Source organism: Orbicella franksi, chromosome 2 (assembly GCF_964199315.1).
Source record: "Orbicella franksi chromosome 2, jaOrbFran1.1, whole genome shotgun sequence".
NCBI classification, from domain to species: domain Eukaryota; kingdom Metazoa; phylum Cnidaria; class Anthozoa; order Scleractinia; family Merulinidae; genus Orbicella; species Orbicella franksi.
Window position 1 is genome coordinate 2,787,437 of NC_138146.1, and position 25,209 is coordinate 2,812,645.

Here is a 25,209-nt window from a genome sequence, read left to right on the forward strand (position 1 = left end):
TTAGTCCACTAGTTGGGTGATACTAATTAGGAATATTACTCAATATGTTCAAACAATGTTCTGACATTTTCCAAATCGCTCGGAGTAATCAAAAGTGACTCGATGTACTCGAATATTGCTCGTTCAAATGCTTCGAAACACAGAGGTACTCAATTTGAAATCGCTCTGAGTATTTTTAAGTTACTCCAGCAATAATACTCGATTACTGCTCGCTAAAATACTCCGAGTAAATTGATTTATAGATTCACTTTGGGATTTCTCATAAGTACCCTACTGAATCCACTTTTTCGCTCTATCAGGCTCTTGCCTGGGAACGAAGTTGTTTATCGGGTTGAAAAGCATCCTGGGCCTGATTCTCTACTACAGCTGAGCGCCATCTTGGATTAGTGTAGGGAACTCGTTTGCGGAGACTTTGCAAGGGAATTACTGAGTGTTACGAGAGAGAAGAAGGGTGAGGATGCCTGTTAAGGTGAATCCAGCGATCCGGGTACGTTGAAACCTGTAAAATGTCATGCTGAATTTCCCTGTTAAAGGCAACTTCAAATGATCATGACTTTCTCATGCTATGCATATATTCTATGTTCAGCAGCTTAACCTTCCTTGGTTTTAGTCTCAGGGTCCTAGTTTTTGTTGAATGTTATTCAGTTATTTCTGTTTGCTGTGCCTGTTTCAATAAATTGTGTAGTGTGACAGGCTTTACGTGGAACGTAAAGAATTGCCTTCGAAGATCGGACTTGTTATCAATATACTTGGTCCTCAAGTCGATTAGCCCCAAGCCTGTTAGCCCCCAACCAGAAGTCGGTTAGCCCCTCCAAAATAATTGTCTTTTGAACTCAGTAAATACATTTGTTGGCAAGCGTGTTTTTTGATAGAGATAGGTCGTTTATCACCGAGTGCGTTTTATAGAAAAGCGAGATTTTGATATTTATTTTTCATTAAAAAGCTTATAATTTACAACACAGTACTAAAATCGACTTATAATTGGCTACATTTGATTTTTGAGGCTGTGGTCTGAGAAGAATTACAAGGAGCCCAAAAGTTCCAAACCGTGAAATCATGGGTGCCCAGCACTTAAGTTTACATAAAAAAGTAAGTTTTTCCAGTCACCCAAAGGCAAAAGTTAGTCGCCTGTGGCACCCGGGTGTTTCTAGAGCACAACTCTGATTGTGTCTGACTAGAATGACAACCAGGTAAACTTCAAGTACATGTACTCCTTTTTTGCCCTGTAAAGGTCTCCATGTTGTATTGTTGAAATGGGCTTTTAAAAGTATATAGTCTGCTCAACTATCAAACATTCTGGTTAGTCATGTGACTGAAGAATAATCAGCAGTTTTATTTGGGGGCTTATGGACTCAAGTTTGAATGATGACCTCTGGTTATCGTTGAGGGCTAACAGGCTTGAGGCTAATCAGCTAGGATGCTAAAGGATTGGATACCAGCTTTAATATAAAACTCAACTTTAGGGTATACATGTATCATGCTGGCGCTTCAGTGATGAATAATGATAAGAGATTTAAATCTATACCATATGTATATGTAAAATAGATGCAACATTATTTTTTTATTCCACAGTTTTCAAGATATGCAGCTCTCTTGGTTGGCTTGGCATATGGATACAAAAGAAATGGTAAAGCTACCTTTGTTGTTTAATACTTGTATTACTACTTAGCAGCAGTGGCAATAGAAAGCTGTAAATGAATTTTATTACTTTCAAGGAATTTAAGTTGTGTCTTCTCAAATTTGTCAGACAGGTTTATTTACTTGCAATTTTTGATGCTGTCAAAGCTGACTTATAGGGGCCCACCTCAGATACTTGAATAAGTGGTCATACCTAACATTGGTTGTGTACAAGACTGATTTTCATAAGGGACCACACAATAAAAAATTAACGGCTGATCGCTAACCATGGAGCTTTAGCATAAAGCACTCTACCCTTGTCTCAGGACAACACTTTTTTTCTGGCTGAAGCTAAATCATCGTGCACTTTAAAGTGTATATGACAGATATATGTGTGTATATGTATCTTTTTATTTGCATGATGAAATGTACATGAGATCATGACATGGAAATTGTTTCACGTTATCAGATGGCTAAAGTGCAGGGAGGGAAAAAATGACATTCGGTACATTTCTTTTAGATCTCCATGTCATGATAGAGTAGATTAAAAATAACTGTCACATATAGTTTTACAGTGCAAATCAAGATTATGGCAATAAATGTGATCAAGTAGTTTCCACTTTGGTTAAAGTGCTGACTAATATTTAATTAGAATCTTTGGGTGGTTGTTTACATGTACAAGAGCTTTAAAAGGCAAAGAAAAAGGACAATTGGCTATTCCCAGTGGTCGGCAGGGTTATGGTTGTTTACAAGAACATTTTATTTCCAAGATTGGGTGACAACTCTAACTGGGTTTCACTGCTTAATATGAGTCAGAGTGTTTGTAAGGAGAGCTTTGACTGTGGTTACACTGTAGCAGCAGAGCACACACGTTACATGTACATGGACACTGTAGTCTTTACATGCACGTTAAGTACATGTAAACACTAGATGCAATAGTCCAGGTACCAATAAATTGTTGTTGTTGTTGTTGTTAACTATAGTTAGGTCCTGGGCAGGAAAATTTACTTTAAATTCACAAATCCCTTGTTATACCCTTGGCTTGAGAGAAGAAATGTGAGAGTAAAGTGTCTTGACAAAGAACACAGCACAATGACCTGGGGAAGCACTTGAACCCAGACTGCTCAGTCCTGAGTCCAATACACCTTCCTTAGGTATAATGTGTAACTGTAATTCACAAATTGTCCCATTTTGTTATAGGTATTAAAATTTTACTGGTATATGATTTTGAGACTTGCATGTAAATATTAGCTGAATAAATAATAGACATGGCTCTGGTAATGATTACCAAGTTGTTGTTAACCGTTTTGTACCTTCCCCTGAAGCATAATTAACTGCAGATGTACAGTATGTATTATTCAAATACCTCATTGAGATATCTAGACATTTTAATGGCTCATGCCTTCAATTATACATGTACAATCATGTGCATCTCTTCTAAAAGCCACTGAAGCATCTGCCAATTACAACAGATTGATTGGTTATCTTTGAAATTCTTCCCAGAGTACCTCAAACCCATAGCAGCTCGTGAACGAGAGGTGGAAGCTGCAAGGGCCAAGGAAAAAGCAGAGCTTGAAGCAATTAAAAAGGCTGAAGCTGCTAAAGGTTTGTTTGTGTGTGTACCTGAAATATGCTATGTTCTGTGGATCATGCTTTGAATCTCACGAAGGTCAAGAGAATCCCCTTGCCTTAGGTGTGCACCATTTCTTTTCTTAAAGCCAACACTTGGAAGGAAATTCATGGGTTATTTTTAGCACACATTTTACTTGGTACAAAAGATCAATTTTCTCAGAGGTACATTGTGTAATTGTCTGATTTTTAACTTGACTGCTTTTAACATGTCACTCTTTTCTTTGCAGTGCCCCTGTTTTAGATGAGCCACTTCAACTGTGACTGTGAGAACTGTGAAGTTTTCATTCATTCTCAGTGTGTGTTGTCTTTGAACCTTCACTCTCTTATAATGTACTGTTCTTTCATGCAGTATATGGTGTTAATGTCATACAGCCTGTAATCCTTTGTATCTGACTAAAATGTTGAAATAAAGTTTTTACAAAATGTCCTTCCTCTTTGTCATAGTTTACCAACAGTTCACATAAAGATACAAAGAAAAGTGAAGTATATTATATATGTTATTTGTTAGCTGGGAGGTCCGTATTGGTAAAAGCCATGCTCAAGGTCTTGAGTATGGTGGCCAAGGGCCGTACTTAAGACTGAGGGCACAGTTTTTCCCAATACTGACTTACCAAGGCCAGCAAATAATGTGTTTATTTTTTTGCTATGGTATTGCTTTGAAAACAACTTTGTTGTTGAATTTTGATTAAAGCTGCTCAGTTCAAATCTGGCATACTCGTACATTTGACATTTCGGGAACTAAAAGTGATACTGTTTGCATAAATGTTTGACTCTATGTTGAATGTTTCAATTTTTTGTTGTTTAACGGTGTAACAAAATGCTTGAAAAGTTACCAAAGATGGAAATTTTGCAGTGGTCCATATTCAGGGTCCAGATAGGAAAATCCAGACTGCTGATCAGCATGTGTGATTAGTCATTCAGATTCAAAGATTTATGATTCCAGAGAGCTGAGAAGCTGGAGGAGAAAAAAAAAAATTATATATCTTCTACAATTGTGTTGTTAAGCTGTGCACCTAACATTGCTTGCCAGATACATCTAAAAAAGAGGAGGATGATGTTAGGGATTAAAATTTGTGGCATGGTACCATCTCAGAGAATAAAAATCTCAAATGACTGTCGTCAGATTTACCTTAATACATGTACAAAGTAGGCTTTGCTAGGTTTTGTTTGTTTGGATTTGTAAATTGGGTTGCTATCTACATGTAATTTGCCTGGAAATTTGTTAAAATCATGACCATAGCACAATATTCTGGTAGCTCATTGTTTAAAACACAACAACAAACAGTTCAACAGTTGATCTAGTTTAATTGCCGCTCTTTCCTATGAGTATTATGGTTGTATTCCTTCAAATATCTATCCATAATTCATCTAAATTGCATAATTTATGTAATACATTTACATTGATTATAAAGTATAGCAGATCGGTGGTTTTCACAGCATGCAAAATTAGGATCAACAAATGGTAGAAACACTAAATAGTAAAGAACACGGGTAGAATATTACATTCAACACTTCTCTCAAAAAAGTTGATTTTTAACAGAGTTTGGTTTACATGACATTACATTGTCCAGGTTGGTTTCCCCTGGATTGATGAAATTTGTCTTTGGGGAACAAATCCTTTGGGGCAGCTGTGAAAGTGCTCTGTAGGCCATTTCTAAAAAGCCAAATATTTAACTTAGCTCCAAGGCTTGGAAGAATAACACAAGAAATCACATTGAGACTGAAGGATAAATAAATGATTTGTTGTTGTTAAATTTGTTTTTGCTCATGAGCCCTGGATCCAAGTCAGTTTAAAACGAAAGTGGCCTTTGTGGATAACCAGCTCTATATTTATTCGTATTTTGTAAATCTCAGAACAAAAACACTATAATTATGTACAAAAATAACAGTCTTCTGTGATGATTCCATGAAATAATTCATTGTATACAGCAACATGAATTTGTTTTCCTTGCCTGTGGGAAAGAAAATATTGTAGATAAATAACAAAACATGGTAATGAGGAAAAATTCCCAACTACAGCTGGACTACCTTCATTGAAACAACCATTACTTTTTTGGGGGGAACTCTAAGGGTGCACAGTCATGAATATCTAAAAACCATTGATTTCGGTTATTTACAACAAGTGGCTACTGGACTTGAAAACTTGTAAAACAAACTGAGTTCAACAGAGCCAATAATCACTGCAATTATCCAAGAATTTCTCTGGTTCCTGTAATGTCCACCACATCCATGCCCATTTGTACATGTAGTTGTAACACAGGGAAGAGTGAGAGGCTTTCTTAAAAACATACTAAAAACACAACTGTAGATGTGTTCCACGATGAATGAGTTGTTGGTGTTGTAATGTCTATAAGCATGATCATTACAGATGAAAGAAAACAAAAATCCTTAGGTCAGTTTTCTGTATTTTGTTAAATTATGTACATTGCTGAGTGACATAATGATTGACGTCACACGATTCAAAATGTCTCAGTAGACAAAGAGTTACATGACCTTCTTTTACCTGCAATAAAGGCGACAGCAAGCAGTATGCTATTAGTACATTGTACACTGTAGCTAAAAGTCTGACTAGTAATGAGTAGCTTAAAATAAAATAAATCCAAGTTATTTCACTTACAGTTTTGTAAAAGGCTTTTGATTGCAGGGTTAATCCTTCAGACTTCTCTACAAGATCATCAAGTTTCTCTCCTCTTTGTAGCACGGCTTCAATTGTGTTATGCTGCCAGGATAAAACAAATTGCATAGATGCACATGAAAACTCAAAGAATTTCTTTGTTGCCAGGAAGAAACAGAATGCAGGTAATTGCATATGTATCCTATAGACTCATAAATGAACTGTTGGCATAAATTTGCTCTGGAAGCTAGAGTACAGTGTACATTCCTTTTGTTAGAACTTCACTTAGGAATGAACAGGTTATGGAGTGCTTGGAGACAGGCTGAGAAGTTACAGTATATCAAAAAAGAAGAAAGAAAGAAAGAAACTCCCAGAATTTCGACATGTAGTGGGTGGAGGAGAGGGGAGGGGAAAAAAGATTATTAAGACTATTACACAGCTCTTTGAGGAAATTAATTTCTTTTGAAAACTCACTAAGACTATTTTCGTTTCATCTAGTTCTGCTTGTACTTTTGTCATTGCATCAGCTTCTCTTGGATTCTGTCACAATCATAATACAAGAAAAATTATTATTTCCTGTTATTATTTTTAACTAGTTAACAGTCACTTGATAGGTAGTATGTATTTAAAAGAACAATACAAAATATTTAGCAAACTGTAAGTCCACTGCATAGGCATTACGGTATGGTAAGTAAACTGTGTAGCGCTAACTGGACGCTTTTGACTGTATAAATAACTCCCGACAATTTAAATGCCACTAAAAAACATTAAATAAATTTTAAATCTACATTAAATATATTTTAAATATACCTGATAATCTTGCAAATATTTCTCACATTCTGGCCAAGTTATTGAACTAAACAGGGTGAAAAGAATGACAGAGAGTCAAAATTGTATCCAATTGATGTCACTATTATCAGCGTCAAAAATTTTAAAACAAATTCAATACATGTTGTTAATTGCAGTTAGTGTAGTATGTGTTGTTATATGCATGTATGTACAATTTAATGTACTTACTTTGGCTCTGCTGTTTTCCAAACTGAAGGTGAAAATTTCTGGGAGAAATCCTCTAGAACCTTTTAAAAAACAAGATTTAATTTATATAACTTAAAGTTATAATACAGGTAATAATCACTGGCAGAAATCTCTAAACCTGATACATGTAGATTTACAGACAAGTCCTAATTGTTATATATTCTTTTTTTCTCAGTTCTTTATTAATATAATATGGACTTCTTAAAATTAAAACGTTCTGTTTTTAAAACCATAACTCTCCTATTGTGCTCCCCCTTTCAAATAAGCCCCCTCTCTCTTACGTTCATGCTTTAAAGCAAGTACATGTACATGTATTACCCCCCTCTTCCCATCTGCCAACCATTTCATTCACAAGCAAAACAATAAGTTTATAACTGATGTCATTTTACCAAGCTTTGGGTCGGAGAGATATCACCAGTGCATGTATCCTGCTAATAATCACAAAATAAATGTATATGAACACTTCATTTATTCATTTTAATGGTAATGGTAATACTTACTTTATTTAAAAGTGTAAAAACAACTCTTTGTGGATACTCAAGATCTGAGACAAGAACTCCTCCAAGAGAATCTGACCTAACAAACACATGGCACACATATTCTACAAAAGCAAAGATATGCAAACAATATTATTTCAGTCAAAATAAATAAATAAATAAATAAATAAATAAATAAACAAACAAACAAATACTGTAACAAAAAGAACAAATATAACTTTTAGATGTGCATCTCTATAACATAAAAATACATGTGTAAATGTACACCTAGCTAAGATTCTCTTGGGTATTTTTCTCATAAAAAGCTATTTTTATCACAATTATGTACAAAAAATAGACATGACTTGATGGCTAGCAGTGCACATTATTTTTTTCACATACACGAATGTAAAGTGTGTTTTTAACCTTGCTCCTGTGCATTTTAACTCAGAGCAATTTTATAAATGGATACAAACTCCATGTCTTCATAACATGATAAAGATCATACATGTACCATGTCGCTCCTGAAAATGGCTGAGAGAACCCTCACCTGCAGCTCATGTTCTCTCTAAGTCAAATGGCATGGCCAAGATCTTTAACAGAGTGTCAAGGGATAAGAAAGGGAGGTTTTATTCCTTAAGATGATTAAATTCATGCATTAAAACGTGGGGGTCACCATGCTTGTTTAAGAGAAAACTATCATTTATTTCACTGCTGAGCGTAGTTTGAGGGAAATCTCTTGTGTTTTGTACCCACACACGCTAATGATGCAAAAATCATGCGCAGTAGGGATGCACAATGCAATCCTGAAGAATCACCTTGAACACAGCTTCATGAACAACAGGTGTACAACCTAATCAGACTACACATTTTCAATTAGCTACATGAATCTTTAGTTTCAGCGTACTGTATGTACACGTAGTCATGTACATGCCAATTAATGCATCCAATACACATGTCCAAAGGGCACATAAACTTATTATTACCGGCTATTAGGCAAAGTAAGTACAAGGTAAGTATAAGTAATATTCTTATACTTTCCTTTGCCTTGCTTACCTTGCTTACCTAAGTAACCAACCACCCCTGTTAACCCCACATTGACAATGGAATGTTTTTTTTTTCTTTTTTTGAATACATTTACTGTGCACTACACCTTGTTCTTTCACTGAGGCTCTTTCATTTGTTCTTGTTCTCTCCACAAGTATTTGACTGGTAAACTGCATAAATTCTTTTACACTACAAAAGAATAGTGCATTTCTTTTACAAATATATTACGTGTCTTGCACAAAATGTTCACTGTATGTCCAACAATATTTGTTTTTTTTTCTCGCACTCTCTTATCATTTTTCACACATTTTTAAATTGTTCCTTGGGTGAACTGATCATATGCAGAATTCTTTAATGCTTCAATCCCCAGTGTAAAAAAAGAACAATAATTAGTCACCTATATGGTCACTTATCCACTGTTTTGGTTTCAGTCATCTTTGAAGACCCAGGGATGTCAAGGCAAACATTTTTTCACACCAGTTTCGTCAGTTTGACCTCCTCCAGACTATCTGCCCTTGGGTCCCTGAGGATGGGATTCAGTAGAGCCATTCTATCTTAATCTCCCCACCCCCTATAACCAAGGTACATTTACCCCCAAAATGATCAAACTCACGACATAAACAATCAATGAAATTGATGATCGGAAATCAATCGATCAACTGCTACCGATCGATGTCATCTTAGTTAATTGACATTGATTGGCATCAGTCAATCCATGATCAATCAATAATCCTATTGGTCCTTTCTAAAGCAAGTGAGCCAATAAGAAAAAAGAACACGAAAATGGAAAACCATGCACACAAAAATACAACAAAGAAAAATCAGGGTTTCTTGAGTGCAGATACTGTTCTGAGATTTATTCCTCACTATAATCCTAATTTATCTATAACTCTTAAGACGTTTTTTTTCATCATGGTTGTTGTTGTTAAACCAAAACATATTAAGCTTATATAAGAGAAAACAAGTGTTTTTAAGCAAACGAATTAAATGAATAACCGATGTCAGTAAAATAAAGCAATCAATTTCTGTTGGAAATCGATGAAACAATTGATAATCGATGACAATCGATAATCACAAAAACATTCGCGTTCGATTGCTCATCGATTGTCAAAATCAATCGATTGCCATCGACTGGCATCGATTGATTTTCCGATCACTGATTGTTCACGTTCTGCAAGCTACAGACAGAACGTCTCAATTAATGAGTATCTTGCTATTTACAAAATTACATTATACTTTTTAAAGGAATGGTAGAAGAAATGCAAGGGACAGATCCAGTGCAATTACTTCAGTAGATAGCCGGTTTACAGTCAAATCTAAGTTTGAGTTTTGAAGGATTTTATACAACTGTTTTAAAGAAGGCAAATTTCTCAGAATCAACCCACCACAAGCTTACCTTGATCTTTGAAAATACCCAAATGATTGAAGATCAAAGGCGGACACTAACGTCTTTGACTTCGCATCTTTTCGTAAGACACTTAGCGCATATAATTTCATCCTTAGATTATCTTAGTACACTGATTTCATTTACTGAAGACCCCTTCTTCTCGAAAGTTTTCTTGCTCAAGCACTACCGAGGCTTGGTAGCCTTCCCTTATGTGAAATTTGGAAATGACGTCACCGGAAAAAATCTCAACCGGAAACAGATTTTTCATTCTAATTTGGTTGCTCGTTGACTCGTTTGGAGAAAGGAGATGTTCGTAATAAGTTCGATTGTAATAAACAGATTTGGCTAAGCCTAAGAGCGGAGCTCCCATAAAATACTAATCATCCGCTCGACACGATAACGTTAAAAGAAATTCACCAATAAACATTTCACCACACCGACAAAACAAAAGAAAAACCGAGGCATAAACACAATCTGCATATCACTACATCTGAGTATCAAATGCGCATTTGTGATGCTCCACAAAGCCGAGGGCTGTGTGGATTTCTGGTGACGTGTATTTGCGCTACGTGGCTGAGTGATTCATCCGTATTTATGGCTGTGGTAGCAAACCAAATCCTGCACTGTGATTGGCCACCCAACGTGCGCTAGGGGGCTATTTTGCCCGCTCACGATTACTCATTACTCGTTGCGTGTGTGCCGCGAAAATGGCGTTCTTTATGCTGTATGAGAACACCTTTGTTGACCAAGCTTTTGTTTGTACAAGAAGAACCACTACACTACGCAGTATTTTCCTGTTCATTTGATTATAGGAAGGATCATAATCTCTTGTTATAGGCCATGTCATTTTTTTGCCCACGAAAGCAGCAACGACTTGCTATTTTTTGGGTGATAAGCGAAGCGAGAAAAATAGCGGCGGAGTAGAATGAAAAGAGGGAAAATGACCGATATGTGAGAAAACAAATTGTCCAACGACAGTTACAATTAATATTTCTTATTTTATTTTTCAAAATCTGTTTAACTTTTTAACACAAAATACGTTATAAATACAATAAATATAAACTATATATATAGCTAACGCAGTTTTTATTTCGAGCAGCAGGCTCAAGACAGTCAAAGAATCTATCCAATCACATGACCAAGACCGCCTTTAAAGATCAGCATTGCTTGTGCCAGTGTCCGTACAACCACGTAATTTCTGACGTCATCCACGACTGAGTCTTTGATGTTACCGCTCTCTGTGTTTTCTTTGTCGACCACTTCCAAGAACGACCGCGTATACTCGTCCAGTCGCTCTTTTAAGCCGTTTAAGTCTTGTGGCTGTGGTGGCAAAACTCTGTTTTCTCGTAGCTGCAATGAATAAACAAGAAATGCAAGTCAAAACCTCATTTGACGCCTAACCAAAATCAACCTGGAATTTGTTTTTCTGTGTCCGGCGTGTGAGTTACTTAAAACGAAGAAGACGTTTGCCCTATAAGTGGGTCTAAGTTTCCCATATCCCGTTAACTTTTGACCCAAATATCCCTCAGAGACCGTGAACTTCAGTTTCAAAAACAAACAATATATTCCCACTCGATATCCTAGAAAATCTCTAAATATCTCGTATCCGGTTAATTTTTTTCCCTCAATACCCCTTGTCCCAAAATTCCTAATAGGGCCAAGGCCCGAGGGGGGCGGGCGAGAGGTATTCCCAGAAAAATTGGGTCGGGGTGTGCGGACCGCTTCCGAAAGCCCTCACCCTATTTATGACCAAAATCTGCGATTTTACCTACCCCATTTATATCCTGACCAAAAATTGTAAACCCTATTTATGACCGTTGTGGCTAGCACAGATGCCCTAAACATAATTTATGAAGGGCCTTTAATTTGTTGATGGTCTTATCGATAATGATGAAAAAGTAGCTTCTTCTAAAAAACATACCCAATTGAAAACTAGATTACAAAAACTATACCCTATTTATTAACAAATAGCCAAAATCGATGCCCTATTTTTGACCAAAATGGCTGAAAACAATGTCCGTTGGGTCCGCAAATACTTATATAGCTCATACAAGGGAGTTCGGCCCCCGCTCCCTTCCCTCGCGGGGGCGGTGGAGCCGAGCACATAAAAGGGCAATAATAGAGAAAGAAAACTTACCACTCTTTTCATAAAAGTTGAGATATCAATTAAATATGATTCTAATCGGTCGCTTAATTTTTCTATCTCGTCATCACTTGAGCTCTTGATCAGTTTCACGGCTCTTGCGATTCTAAGGAATCTCTGTATTTCGTCACTAAGTATTCCCGCGTCGGTCGCCTAAGTAAAAAAGAAGCGTAAAAACGTTTTAATTTCGCAGAAATTGGAACTTTTTAATTTACGGGATATTTTTTTATGAGGTAATTGGTTTTATATCAGTTCAAAAGTTAAGCAACGAAATACGGGGATTTATTTCTCAGCCTTTTTCTAATAGAAAATTAGCGCTCGTCGCGCAACGTCTCACTACACAATTGAAGACATTAAACGAATAAAAGATGGTTGATCTTTTATCTAGAAGCTACACTAGGAAGCGACCTTTTTCTCAGTGTGATTAATTAAATTACGTTTGTGACTGTGGTAGCTGTCTTATCAATTTAATTTTTTCATTTTCGTCAACATGCAATCAAGTGTTCTTTTCAACGTGTGATGGCAAGCTTCATTTTCGTTCTTACCCTATCGATGGTAGACTTTGTGAGTTCTTCAAACTGCACGAGCTTTATGTGGTCACCAAGACTGGCTGGTAACTTGGGCTTCTGTGAAAAAAAAAAGCAAAATGCATGAAAAATATACGTTTCCTCAAACACTTTTACTGAATATTTGGATAGAAAACTAGTAAGTTAAAATTGTCAGTTAGTAGCTGTCAATTCCCTGTTCACTGTAACAGATTCCTTTTTTACATACATACGTACTTTAAATTTATATACATACGTACTTTATTGACTTTCCCCTAAGAGGCTTTTCAAAGACAACAAATTAAATTTAAACAAGTACAACAATAAAAATAAGATGGCAACAATAAATAATCTACTTTAAGGACCCTAAAAGATATTTACACTAATATTTAAGAATCTATAAAATCATTTACCAGTTTACGTTTCATGTTAGATTTAAAAGCAGATACTGATTTAAAAGTTCTAAAATAACTATCCATAAAGTTCCAAATACTAACTGTTCAATAATAGAAAGTCCTTTGTTTAGGAACGAAGTGGTTGCCGCGTGAAACACACTGTTCTGTCTGCTTGAGTATGAAACATTATCCACTATACTGTTCAAGCAAGCCTTACCAGCTCATCTTCGAGTTGCTTTTGCAAGCGATCCAACTCTACGCAAAAGCTTCGGAGTGTTTGCACATCTGATGGAGTGAAATGCAATCTCTTTTCGTCTTTCATGGTTGACGTGATGTTTGTGTTTTATCCTCGAGGTTGATCTTGCACTTTAGTTGTTAGCCTTGATTCGTAGACTACTAATGAACATCTTCTTCAATGTCAGGGTATTTATGTACCCGGGCCGGGTTGGAAAGGGAAAATCCCGAGATGTAAATAAGCCATGATAAGTCACGAGGTGTGTTTAAGAATAAAGCCTATTGCCTATTTTGTAACGGAACGTGTTCCTGGAAGTCCTGGGTGGGGCTGGAGTAGCGTACGTAATGATATAATTGTGTTTAGAAAAGAAAAGCTAAACATTCTGAAAGTCGCTTGAAAGCCTTGTTGTACAGTATGCTTCGCATCATATTGATGGATATTGAATACGGTAAAATTAATGCTCTTCCGAACGAACGCTATCGGTTTAGTTATGTTAATTATCGAAGCAATCGATCTGTTTATTATCTTAGATCATGTCAGATGTATTAAGCATAAAAACACTTTTTGATCCAGTTGAGTGAATTTCAGTTTCCTGTGTTTCTGGGAATCTGTGACGCGTGCCACTTAACTACAGGTTGACTCGTGACAGCCCTACACATAAAAACTGAAAAAAAAAAATCCAAAATTAAAAATATTGCCTGACAATCTGTCAAAATATAAATCTGCACTGCTATTTTGGAAAACAGATCAGAAAAAGAACATGAAAATCGTTTCATCCGATTGATAGAAGGTAGTTTATCAATGACCTGTGAACCGAGGAACGTTTTAAAAATAAGACATCCGGTTGGAATCGCATCCTGTTTTGAACAGACTCACCCAAGTGATGTCACCAGCAGTCACGCCAAGTTCTGGGGTCATAAAATGATCCTTATATAAGATAAGGGAACGCATTATCTCACTTGTTTTGAAAATGCCGTAAATTGTGTATAGTAAAATATGAAAAAGGTAGGTTTAATTACTGCTTATCATGCTTCTGATTAGGTTTCAGCGAGGGGGTGTATGTTAGAATGTGAGCTGGAGGTTAAACGTACTACATACGATATTTCTATGTGAACCGATAAGGAAAATGGAGTATAAAACTAAATGGGTATATATCTCGAGACCAAGTGAACGTTAAAATAACAATTTGAAACGATCGAGTGATAATATGATGACTTTTGTTCTGAGTTAGAAACCCTGACCAACTATTATTGTTGGTAATCAAGTGAATCGACTGCAGTTGATGAAGCGTGAGTATAAATATTGAACAATTTACTGAACACTTAACTGGGCACGAATAGAATTTTAAGTCTTCACAAAATTTGCCCGATGCGCTTGTTTCAGACACTTGCATGAGAAAAATCATGAGATTACTTAATATTTACTTGAAAGAGGTAGTCTTTTTACTGACTTATGCTACACAAGGGCTTCAAGTATCTCCGGATATTTCATAAAGCTCGTTATAAATAAATCAAGAAAGCTTTGAAAGTCGGCCGACGTCGAAATACCTCGGGTGATCATCGGTAGTGTTCGAGATTCTTGATACTAAGACTAACTTTGAAAATCTTCATTGCAGTTTGCACTTGTATTGCGCTTCTCCGATCCGCACTTGTGCCTTTTAGACTTTTCATTTGAAAGCTGCAGTCTCTTTTTAAGTAGAAATTATTCCGTTTTATTCAAGAGTATCATTGCATGACTTGGCGTGTTAAAATCAAAAGTTCTTAAAATGACACGAGTACGAACAAAAAATGTTCCTGTCGATTCCAAATTTGCAATACTTCTCTGTGCTGTACCTTGTTAATAAACGCAATTAATTTTATATATGAACCAGACTGTCTCTGTTAAAAAAACAATACAATCTTTATTTGATATTATTAATATTACTAGAGCATTTATAGTCACGTAAATCTTTCTCTTAGTGGGTACAGTGTAAGGCTCTGAATATCGTGATCTCTGTATGTATTTATGTGTGTTATCAGGGATACTTTTCTTACTGTACACTTTAATAAATACCTCATGATAACTCTATATTGAATATATTACAACAAGAAAAGATTTAAGTATTTCTAGAGACTACACCTTTAGATACCTATATTGCTTAAATTAGCTCAAGACAAGCGTTTAATAAAGCCTTTATTCTCTCTGTCTCTGGTTCTGTTTGACTTGTGGACCATCTTTAGTGCTTTTAATCAGTAGGATTTCATTCAGTCAGATGACCCAAATCTCTTTGGAAGTTCAACAACAAGAATGAACCAAGGCCTTGGACAATGACGTAATTTCTGACGTCATAAATCGCTCTCAAGTCAGCGCTTCTGTTGTCAGTGAAATCGTCTTCAATTGTCATTTCTGCAGTCAATACATTTTCCTTGTTGTGCTCACCAAAATCTTCCTGCAGGAAAGAAATGAAAATCGCTTAATGACTACTCCAAAACAAACAGCAGGTTTTCTGGCCCTGAGACCCTTAATGCTGAGAAGATCCAAACCCACTGTTTCCGGCCCATGCAAGTTACAACTAGTTCTAGATATCTCAGCCATCAGAAAAACGAATGAGATAAATGATATTTTTCAATCTTTAGACTTCATACTCTTAAAGGGTGTAGAGTAGAAATGAGTCGAATGATCACTGCCCTCTTGTTTCCTGAATGAATGTTGTTTGCAACGCGAAAGGAACTCCTTACATAAATACTTATAGCTACAGATTAAAATGTCATTACGTTTTTAGGCCGTACGGCTCCTGATTCGGACACTAAAGGATACTTACCAGAAATTCTCTGGTAGTTTTGTTGAGTTCGTCCTCCAGATGTTCTGATCGTGGTGGCTCCGGAGGCAAAATGTCGTTTTCTATCAGCTGTTAAAAAAACGTAAATGAATATGTGGTCAATTAATCTGAATCTGAATCCCTTATCTCCTCTTACAACCACAAAATTAAAAGAAATTAAAATTTAAACCAGCAGTAAGTAACCAAGAAAGGAAAATTAAAAGAAAGTAAAATGAAGCAGTAATCCCTCACCACACTCCAGATTATGCTTGCCATATCAATTAGCAGTGAGTACACCTTGTCACTCAGTTCCATTCTCCTCTCATCCACACTCTTAGTCACCAGTCTCATTGCCACCTGAAACATTCGGAATTGCTGGAGGTCATCTTTCAAGATTCCTGCATCTGTATCCTGTGTTAAAGAGAAAAAGGTTCAGCGTTGATTAGTTCAGATCATTTGTTTTCTGTAAATTTACTTTAGCTAGCGATCGGCCACCCCCCCCCCCCCCCTTACATTGGGTAAAAAAAGAAGAAGTCACAGAAGGAAGAAAAACCGGCAGGGCAAGCAAAACAAACCGCCCCAGCCCCCTTAGCTCAAGGTCTGGATCCGCCACTGAGGTTTACCTTCATTAAAATTCTATGGTTTCACTTCCAGTTTTCAGAATATCCAGTCGTTAAATATAAAGTGATATAGTAAACGTTCCTACCGCGCTTTCACTTTATAAGCCAAACACTCGTCAGAAACTTATTCATTGAAAACGAAACTGAAAACTTCAATCCATCACAAATCTAAAATATATTTCCCTAGAGTTCCGCTGCGTCAACTCAATGATGTAATGAGTCGCAGTCACGCATGGGATATGGGGAATCCCCCACCACCACCCGCTACGGCTGCATAAAGGAAAATGGCTGAATATGACTTCACAGTTTCACTTACCCTTTTTATGAAAGATCTTCTTAGTTCTGGAAATTGCAGCAAATTTACAATGTCGACATCAACTTTGTGACGCTGAAGTAATGGTGTCTAAAATACGGAAAGCAATTTATTCAGTTAAGTCAACATTATATCACACCTACGTTATCACAGACTGAATATCATATATCTCCTATCTAAGTGAAACAGCTTAAACGACATTCGATATGTTTCAATTTTCCCCACTAGTTTAAAAAATAAGTGTATCATAACAGACCGGCTCTATGTGTAATCAACAATGATAACCAAAATATTTGCACGGGAGCGAGAAATTACTCTTTCTTTAACACGGTATAAACAAACAAACAATGCAAATTACATAGAAAGGAATCATTTTTATCGTCCTAAGATTTGTGCTCGTGATCTAACTGTACTCTTCTGGACGAAGAAAAGTTTCTTCGTCAAACACCGCTATTTTCTGTTCTGCTATCGAGACCAATTTTGTAATTCAACAAGGACCCTTGGCTTCAGAACTGTACCTTTTGAACCGATAATAAACACACATTGTAAATATTCTTACCAGAACATTTGACAATAGCTGTTGGGATTCATTGAGTTGATCCAGCAAACTGAATATTGTGTTCAGATCCTCCTCAGTTAGCACAAGTTTCTTTTCATCAGTCACCGCTGAACTGCCAAACACTTGTGTAATTTCTAGAAAGCGCGTCTCTTCAACCTTGTCCATCGTTAATAGTAAATACAACTGCCCGACTAGCGCTGAACATTTATACACGATATCATAGTGAAAAGGGAAAAGCCCCCGGTCTTAGGAATGTCACGGGACGTTCTCTGACGAAGCGTCGCTTAGTACTAAGTTCATGCCTTTTTCCGCCTAAATAGATTCGAAAACACTTTTACTTTCGCTTTGTTCGCGTCACCTTTCGCAAACAATCATATCTTCTACCTTTCGCAGTCATGGTTATATGGTTCCGAGTTTTGGAATTTATGTTCGGTCGACTACCTTTCCGGTTATCAGAGTTAAAAATAGATTGAAGAAGCTGTGGTCAGTCAAGCGTCCCCCTTGATATACTTCCATTTTCGATTTCGGTTCTGATTAAAGCGGTCTATATATCTATATGTTGAACACATTTGACTTCCTTTCCACTGCAAAAAATAAACACGACAGGGTAGGTTAAATCTTAGAAAACCTTCGCTGTTGAGCGAGATTAATGTTCGTTTCTTCTTTATTTTGATATTGAATGATTGTACAATATTCACGGAGGCCGGAATTACACGCTAAACCGGGGATTTTTTAATTTCTTAGAAGTTTCTCCTTGAAAAAACCCCTTTGTATAAGAGATATTCAGACTTGCGCTAGTCACGAGGAGTTAACTCGGAATTAGAGAATAGTTTCAAAATACCATTTCCGACCCTTTAGTTCTTCCCTGTACTCTTAATCGAAAGCTCTGGGTTTGACAATGAGCGAATGCCGAGAATGCGAGAAAGCCTCACGAAAACAGTGACCTTGCTACATAGCGAGCTCGGTGTGGAGCCCCAGAGAGATGGGGGAATGGGGGGGGGGGGGGATGGGGAGGGGTGGGGAGGAATAGCACCAACAGCAACAACATCAATAAGATCATCAACAAGCACCTTTATTTGTACTCATAGTTACATTTTATAGACAGAAAAAGGTAATGATTAAATCAAAAAGAATACTGGCTGCTTGGAATAACCACAGGGGATGGTGGAGGATTAAGGTTCCAGTAAAGAATACTCTTTCTTTCATTTATTTATCGATTGATTGATTGACTGACTGATTGATCGATTGATCGATTGATTGATTGATTGATTGATTATCTTTTAAGGGTTTTTGTGTCGAATTAAATTGTAAATAATTTTGACTTTAGATAGCTAAGGTACATTTTATTTATCTATTAAGGGTTTTTGTTTCGAATTAAATTGTAAATAATTTTATCTTTATGTAGCAAAGGTATATTTCAAGATGTAAATAGTGTCCCCAATTAGTTTTTTTTTAAAGCTAAATACCATTGACACTTAATTAAAGATTCATTCATTCATTCATTCATTCATTCATTCATTCATTCATTCATTCATTCATTATTCATTCATTCCCTATAATGGCCTACCTGATGATCGAACAGCTTGTTATGTGTTAATGTCACTTGCAGGCTTAGATTCGGTCCTGTAATAAACCCCTGGGAAAAAAAGCCCACTCAAAAGCCTTTTGAACAAAATTTAAATCCCACGACAAAAAGAGAAAAACAGACCGCCTGGGACTGGTGAAGGTTCGTGTTCTTTATAGTTATTCGATACTTTTACTTTGTTAGTAGTTCTGTTTCCTCGTTACAATTCTCAGAGATGAACAAGATCTAATTAAATTCACTTCCTAGATTCCCGGTTATTAGTCAACCCTCATTTTAATAAGTCAGACGAAAGCTGCCATAAGCTAGGCTACCAGCTCACAAAGAGTGTGACTCGGTTGTAGAACAAACCTGAAATATCTCCGAATCTTCATTTCAAGAACTACATGTAGGAAATTACAGAAGCAAAAACCTTACAATATTAGGACATTAGCTAGATCTTTTAACTAAAGCTATTGAAGTATCGAGGTTCTTTGCTGCAGATTTCTAAAAACAAAATCCGTGCAACTCAGGTATTATGCAATTTTGATGTTTGCTGCCGCTCATGGTACAGCTCAGTACGTTTTGCTTTGTACACAAACAAATGAGGGCCCCGCAGGCGTGTTTGGGAAAAGAGGCTGCTAGGTCACGATCGTTTACTTCAAGGGAACAGATATTTTGGGGGGAAAATTCGAGGCAAGAAGGGATAACTCTTCTACAACGGGAAGTTTGGCGCCGAGTTTTTCAATTTAATTAAAGTATTTACCACCTGATCCATTTTAACAAACCGGAACACTAACCTTCCTCTCAACGAATGATATCGAAATAAAGTTATCTGTCACCCTTGTTCCATTTGCTATAACCCATAATATTCATCAAACCGTCGCAGACATCTTCCACGAGCCTATTGCCTATTTTGTAACGGAACGTGTTCCTGGAAGTTCTGGGTGGGGCTGGAGTAGCGTACGTAATGATATAATTGTGTTTAGAAAAGAAAAGCTAAACATTCTGAAAGTCGCTTGAAAGCCTTGTTGTACAGTATGCTTCGCGTCATATTGATGGATATTGAATACGGTAAAATTAATGCTCTTCCGAACGAACGCTATCGGTTTAGTTATGTTAATTATCGAAGCAATCGATCTGTTTATTATCTTAGATCATGTCAGATGTATTTAGCATAAAAACACTTTTTGATCCAGTTGAGTGAATTTCAGTTTCCTGTGTTTCTGGGAATCTGTGACGCGTGCCACTTAATTACAGGTTGACTCGTGACAGCCCTACTCATAAAAACTGAAAAAAAAAATCCAAAATTAAAAATATTGCCTGACAATCTGTCAAAATATAAATCTGCACTGCTATTTTGGAAAACAGATCAGAAAAAGAACATGAAAATCGTTTCATCCAATTGATAGAAGGTAGTTTATCAATGACCTGTGAACCGAGGAACGTTTTAAAAATAAGACATCCGGTTGGAATCGCATCCTGTTTTGAATAGACTCACCCAAGTGATGTCACCAGCAGTCACGCCAAGTTCTGGGGTCATAAAATGATCTTTATCTAAGATAAGGGAACGCATTATCTCACTTGTTTTGAAAATGCCGTAAATTGTGTATAGTAAAATATGAAAAAGGTAGGTTTAATTACTGCTTATCATGCTTCTGATTAGGTTTCAGCGAGGGGGTATATGTTAGAATGTGAGCTGAGGGTTAAACGTACTACATACGATATTTCTATGTGAACCGATAAGGAAAATGGAGTATAAAACTAAATGGGTATATATCTCGAGACCAAGTGAACGTTAAAATAACAATTTGAAACGATCGAGTGATAATATGATGACTTTTGTTCTGAGTTAGAAACCCCGACCAACTATTATTGTTGGTAATCAAGTGAATCGACTGCAGTTGATGAAGCGTGAGTATAAATATTGAACAATTTACTGAACACTTAACTGGGCACGAATACAATTTTAAGTCTTCACAAAATTTGCCCGATGCGCTTGTTTCAGACACTCGCATGAGAAAAATCATAAGATTACTTAATATTTACTTGAAAGAGGTAGTCTTTTTACTGACTTATGCTACACAAGGGCTTCAAGTATCTCCGGATATTTCATAAAGCTTGTTATAAATAAATCAAGAAAGCTTTGAAAGTCGGTCGACGTCGAAATACCTCGGGTGATCATCGGTAGTGTTCGAGATTCTTGATACTAACTTTGAAAATCTTCATTGCAGTTTGTACTTGTATTGCGCTTCTCCGATCCGCACTCATGCCTTTTAGACTTTTCATTTGAAAGCTGCAGGCTCTTTTTAAGCAGAAATTATTCCGTTTTATTCAAGAGTATCATTGCATGACTTGGCGTGTTAAAATCAAAAGTTCTTAAAATGACACGAGTACGAACAAAACATGTTCCTGTCGATTCCAAATTTGCAATACTTCTCTGTGCTGTACCTTGTTAATAAACGCAATTAATTTTATATATGCACCGGACTGTCTCTGTTAAGAAAACAATACAATCTTTATTTGATATTATTAATATTACTAGAGCATTTATAGTCACGTAAATCTTTCTCTTAGTGGGTACAGTGTAAGGCTCTGAATATCGTGATCTCTGTATGTATTTATGTGTGTTATCAGGGATACTTTTCTTACTGTACACTTTAATAAATACCTCATGATAACTCTATATTGAATATATTACAACAAGCCAAGATTTAAGTATTTCTAGAGACTACACCTTTAGATACCTATATTGCTTAAATTAGCTTAAGACAAGCGTTTAATAAAGCCTTTATTCTCTCTGTCTCTGGTTCTGTTTGACTTGTGGACCATCTTTAGTGCTTTTAATCAGTAGAATTTCATTCAGTCAGATGACCCAAATCTCTTTGGAAGTTCAACAACAAGAATGAACCAAGGCCTTGGACAATGACATAATTTCTGACGTCATAAATCGCTCTCAAGTCAGCGCTTCTGTTGTCAGTGAAATCGTCTTCAATTGTCATTTCTGCAGTCAATACATTTTCTCTGTTGTGCTCACCAAAAACTTCCTGCAGGAAAGAAATAAAAATCGCTTAATGACTACTCCAAAACAAACAGCAGGTTTTCTGGCCCTGAGACCCTTAGTGCTGAGAAGATCCAAACTCACTGTTTCCGGCCCATGCAAGCTACAACTAGTTCTAGATATCTCAGCCATCAGAAAAACGAATGAGATAAATAATATTTTTCAATCTTTAGACTTCATACTCTTAAAGGGTGTAGAGTAGAAATGAGCCGAATGATCACTGCCCTCTGGTTTCCTGAATGAATGTTGTTTGCAACGCGAAAGGAACTCCTTACATAAATACTTATACTTACAGATTAAAATGTCATTAAGATTTTAGGCCGTACGGCTCCTGATTCGGACACTAAAGGATACTTACCAGAAATTCTCTGGTTGTTTTGTTGAGTTCGTCCTCCAGATGTTCTGATCGTGGTGGCTCCGGAGGCAAAATGTCGCTTTCTGTCAGCTGTTAAAAAACGTAAATGAATATGTGGTCAATTAATCTGAATCTGAATCCCTTATCTCCTCTTACAACCACAAAATTAAAAGAAATTAAAATTTAAACCAGCAGTAAGTTACCAAGAAAGGAAAATTCAAAAAGAAAGTAAAATGAAGCAGTAATCCCTCACCACTCTCCAGATTATGCTTGCCAAATCAATTAGCAGTGAGTACACCTTGTCACTCAGTTCCATTCTCCTCTCATCCACACTCTTAGTCACCAGTCTCATTGCCACCTGAAACATTCGGAATTGCTGGAGGTCATCTTTCAAGATTCCTGCATCTGTATCCTGTGTTAAAGAGAAAAAGGTTCAGCGTTGATTAGTTCAGATCATTTGTTTTCTGTAAATTTACTTTAGCTAGCGATCGGCCACCCCCCCCCCCCCTTACCTTGGGTAAAAAAAGAAGAAGTCACAGAAGGAAGAAAAACCGGCAGGGCAAGCAAAACAAACCGCCCCAGCCCCCTTAGCTCAAGGTCTGGATCCGCCACTGAGGTTTACCTTCATTAAAGTTCTATGGTTTCACTTCCAGTTTTCAGAATATCCAGTCGTTAAATATAAAGTGATATAGTAAACGTTCCTACCGCGCTTTCACTTTATAAGCCAAACACTCGTCAGAAACTTATTCATTGAAAACGAAACTGAAAACTTCAATCCATCACAAATCTAAAATATATTTCCCTAGAGTTCCGCTACGTCAACTCAATGATGTAATGAGTCGCAGTCACGCAGGGATATGGGGAATCCCCCACCACCACCCGCTACGGCTGCATAAAGGAAAATGGCTGAATATGACTTAACAGTTTCACTTACCCTTTTTATGAAAGATCTTCTTAGTTCTGGAAATTGCAGCAAATTTACAATGTCGACATCAACTTTGTGACGCTGAAGTAATGGTGTCTAAAATACGGAAAGCAATTTATTCAGTTAAGTCAACATTATATCACACCTACGTTATCACAGACTGAATATCATATATCTCCTATCTAAGTGAAACAGCTTAAACGACATTCGATATGTTTCAATTTTCCCCACTAGTTTAAAAAATAAGTGTATCATAACAGACCGGCTCTATGTGTAATCAACAATGATAACCAAAATATTTGCACGGGAGCGAGAAATTACTCTTTCTTTAACACGGTATAAACAAACAAACAATGCAAATTACATAGAAAGGAATCATTTTTATCGTCCTAAGATTTGTGCTCTTGATCTAACTGTACTCTTCTGGACGAAGAAAAGTTTCTTCGTCAAACACCGCTATTTTCTGGTCTGCTATCGAGACCAATTTTGTAATTCAACAAGGACCCTTGGCTTCAGAACTGTACCTTTTGAACCGATGATAAACACACATTGTAAATATTCTTACCAGAACATTTGACAATAGCTGTTGGGATTCATTGAGTTGATCCAGCAAACTGAATATTGTGTTCAGATCCTCCTCAGTTAGCACAAGTTTCTTTTCATCAGTCACCGCTGAACTGCCAAACACTTGTGTAATTTCTAGAAAGCGCGTCTCTTCAACCTTGTCCATCGTTAATAGTAAATACAACTGCCCGACTAGCGCTGAACATTTATACACGATATCATAGTGAAAAGGGAAAAGCCCCCGGTCTTAGGAATGTCACGGGACGTTCTGTGACGAAGCGTCGCTTAGTACTAAGTTCATGCCTTTTTCCGCCTAAATAGATTCGAAAACACTTTTACTTTCGCTTTGTTCGCGTCACCTTTCGCAAACAATCATATCTTCTACCTTTCGCAGTCATGGTTATATGGTTCCGAGTTTTGGAATTTATGTTCGGTCGACTACCTTTCCGGTTATCAGAGTTAAAAATAGATTGAAGAAGCTGTGGTCAGTCAAGCGTCCCCCTTGATATACTTCCATTTTCGATTTCGGTTCTGATTAAAGCGGTCTATATATCTATATGTTAACACATTTGACTTCCTTTCCACTGCAAAAAATAAACACGACAGGGTAGGTTAAATCTTAGAAAACCTTCGCTGTTGAGCGAGATTAATGTTCGTTTCTTCTTTATTTTGATATTGAATGATTGTACAATATTCACGGAGGCCGGAATTACACGCTAAACCGGGGATTTTTTAATTTCTTAGAAGTTTCTCCTTGAAAAAACCCCTTTGTATAAGAGATATTCAGACTTGCGCTAGTCACGAGGAGTTAACTCGGAATTAGAGAATAGTTTCAAAATACCATTTCCGACCCTTTAGTTCTTCCCTGTACTCTTAATCGAAAGCTCTGGGTTTGACAATGAGCGAATGCCGAGAATGCGAGACAGCCTCACGAAAACAGTGACCTTGCTACATAGCGAGCTCGGTGCGGAGCCCCAGAGGGATGGGGGAATGGGGGGATGGGGGAGGGGTGGGGAGGAATAGCACCAACAGCAACAACATCAATAAGATCATCAACAAGCACCTTTATTTGTACTCATAGTTACATTTTATAGACAGAAAAAGGTAATGATTAAATCAAAAAGAATACTGGCTGCTTGGAATAACCACAGGGGATGGTGGAGGATTAAGGTTCCAGTAAAGAACACTCTTTCTTTCATTTATTTATCGATTGATTGATTGACTGACTGATTGATCGATTGATCGATTGATTGATTGATTGATTATCTTTTAAGGGTTTTTGTGTCGAATTAAATTGTAAATAATTTTGACTTTAGATAGCTAAGGTA

General features: G+C 36.8%; 5 protein-coding genes across 6 annotated transcripts; 1 reads left to right on the forward strand and 4 right to left on the reverse strand.

Moving 5' to 3' along the window:
- Window positions 1–333: 333 nt before the first annotated feature.
- On the forward strand, window positions 334–3,676 carry LOC145476626 (ATP synthase F(0) complex subunit e, mitochondrial-like). The gene is made up of 4 exons (XM_081455409.1): window positions 334–487; window positions 1,573–1,627; window positions 3,121–3,222; window positions 3,477–3,676. The coding sequence occupies exons 1-4, from the start codon at window positions 458–460 to the stop codon at window positions 3,488–3,490; spliced, it is 201 nt and encodes a 66-aa protein (XP_081311535.1). The 5' UTR covers window positions 334–457; the 3' UTR covers window positions 3,491–3,676.
- An 849-nt stretch (window positions 3,677–4,525) lies between these two features.
- Window positions 4,526–10,566, reverse strand: LOC145476603 (synaptobrevin homolog YKT6-like). Of its 2 annotated transcripts, XM_081455404.1 has the most exons (8): window positions 9,818–10,544; window positions 8,528–8,610; window positions 7,399–7,499; window positions 6,881–6,939; window positions 6,674–6,719; window positions 6,338–6,403; window positions 5,867–5,968; window positions 4,526–5,201 (listed from the first exon to the last, which is right to left on the reverse strand). In XM_081455404.1, the coding sequence occupies exons 1-8, from the start codon at window positions 9,916–9,918 to the stop codon at window positions 5,166–5,168; spliced, it is 594 nt and encodes a 197-aa protein (XP_081311530.1). In that variant the 5' UTR covers window positions 9,919–10,544; the 3' UTR covers window positions 4,526–5,165. The 2 variants fall into 2 exon arrangements, with proteins under 2 accessions (XP_081311530.1, XP_081311527.1); XM_081455401.1 differs by lacking the exons at window positions 4,526–5,201; window positions 5,867–5,968 and having other exon boundaries at window positions 5,976–6,403; window positions 9,818–10,566.
- Window positions 10,567–10,708: 142 nt separating this feature from the next.
- On the reverse strand, window positions 10,709–13,676 carry LOC145467691 (uncharacterized). Its single transcript, XM_081451297.1, has 4 exons — window positions 13,109–13,676; window positions 12,497–12,577; window positions 11,946–12,104; window positions 10,709–11,158 (listed from the first exon to the last, which is right to left on the reverse strand). Exons 1-4 carry the CDS (start codon window positions 13,211–13,213, stop codon window positions 10,931–10,933), a joined length of 573 nt encoding a protein of 190 aa, XP_081307423.1. The 5' UTR covers window positions 13,214–13,676; the 3' UTR covers window positions 10,709–10,930.
- Window positions 13,677–15,300: 1,624 nt separating this feature from the next.
- LOC145467700 (uncharacterized) lies at window positions 15,301–17,951 on the reverse strand. The gene is made up of 5 exons (XM_081451306.1): window positions 17,416–17,951; window positions 16,860–16,946; window positions 16,176–16,334; window positions 15,927–16,013; window positions 15,301–15,554 (listed from the first exon to the last, which is right to left on the reverse strand). The coding sequence occupies exons 1-5, from the start codon at window positions 17,578–17,580 to the stop codon at window positions 15,366–15,368; spliced, it is 687 nt and encodes a 228-aa protein (XP_081307432.1). The 5' UTR covers window positions 17,581–17,951; the 3' UTR covers window positions 15,301–15,365.
- A 3,359-nt stretch (window positions 17,952–21,310) lies between these two features.
- LOC145467710 (uncharacterized) lies at window positions 21,311–24,107 on the reverse strand. The gene is made up of 5 exons (XM_081451317.1): window positions 23,883–24,107; window positions 23,327–23,413; window positions 22,646–22,804; window positions 22,396–22,482; window positions 21,311–22,023 (listed from the first exon to the last, which is right to left on the reverse strand). Exons 1-5 carry the CDS (start codon window positions 24,045–24,047, stop codon window positions 21,835–21,837), a joined length of 687 nt encoding a protein of 228 aa, XP_081307443.1. The 5' UTR covers window positions 24,048–24,107; the 3' UTR covers window positions 21,311–21,834.
- Window positions 24,108–25,209: the final 1,102 nt, after the last annotated feature.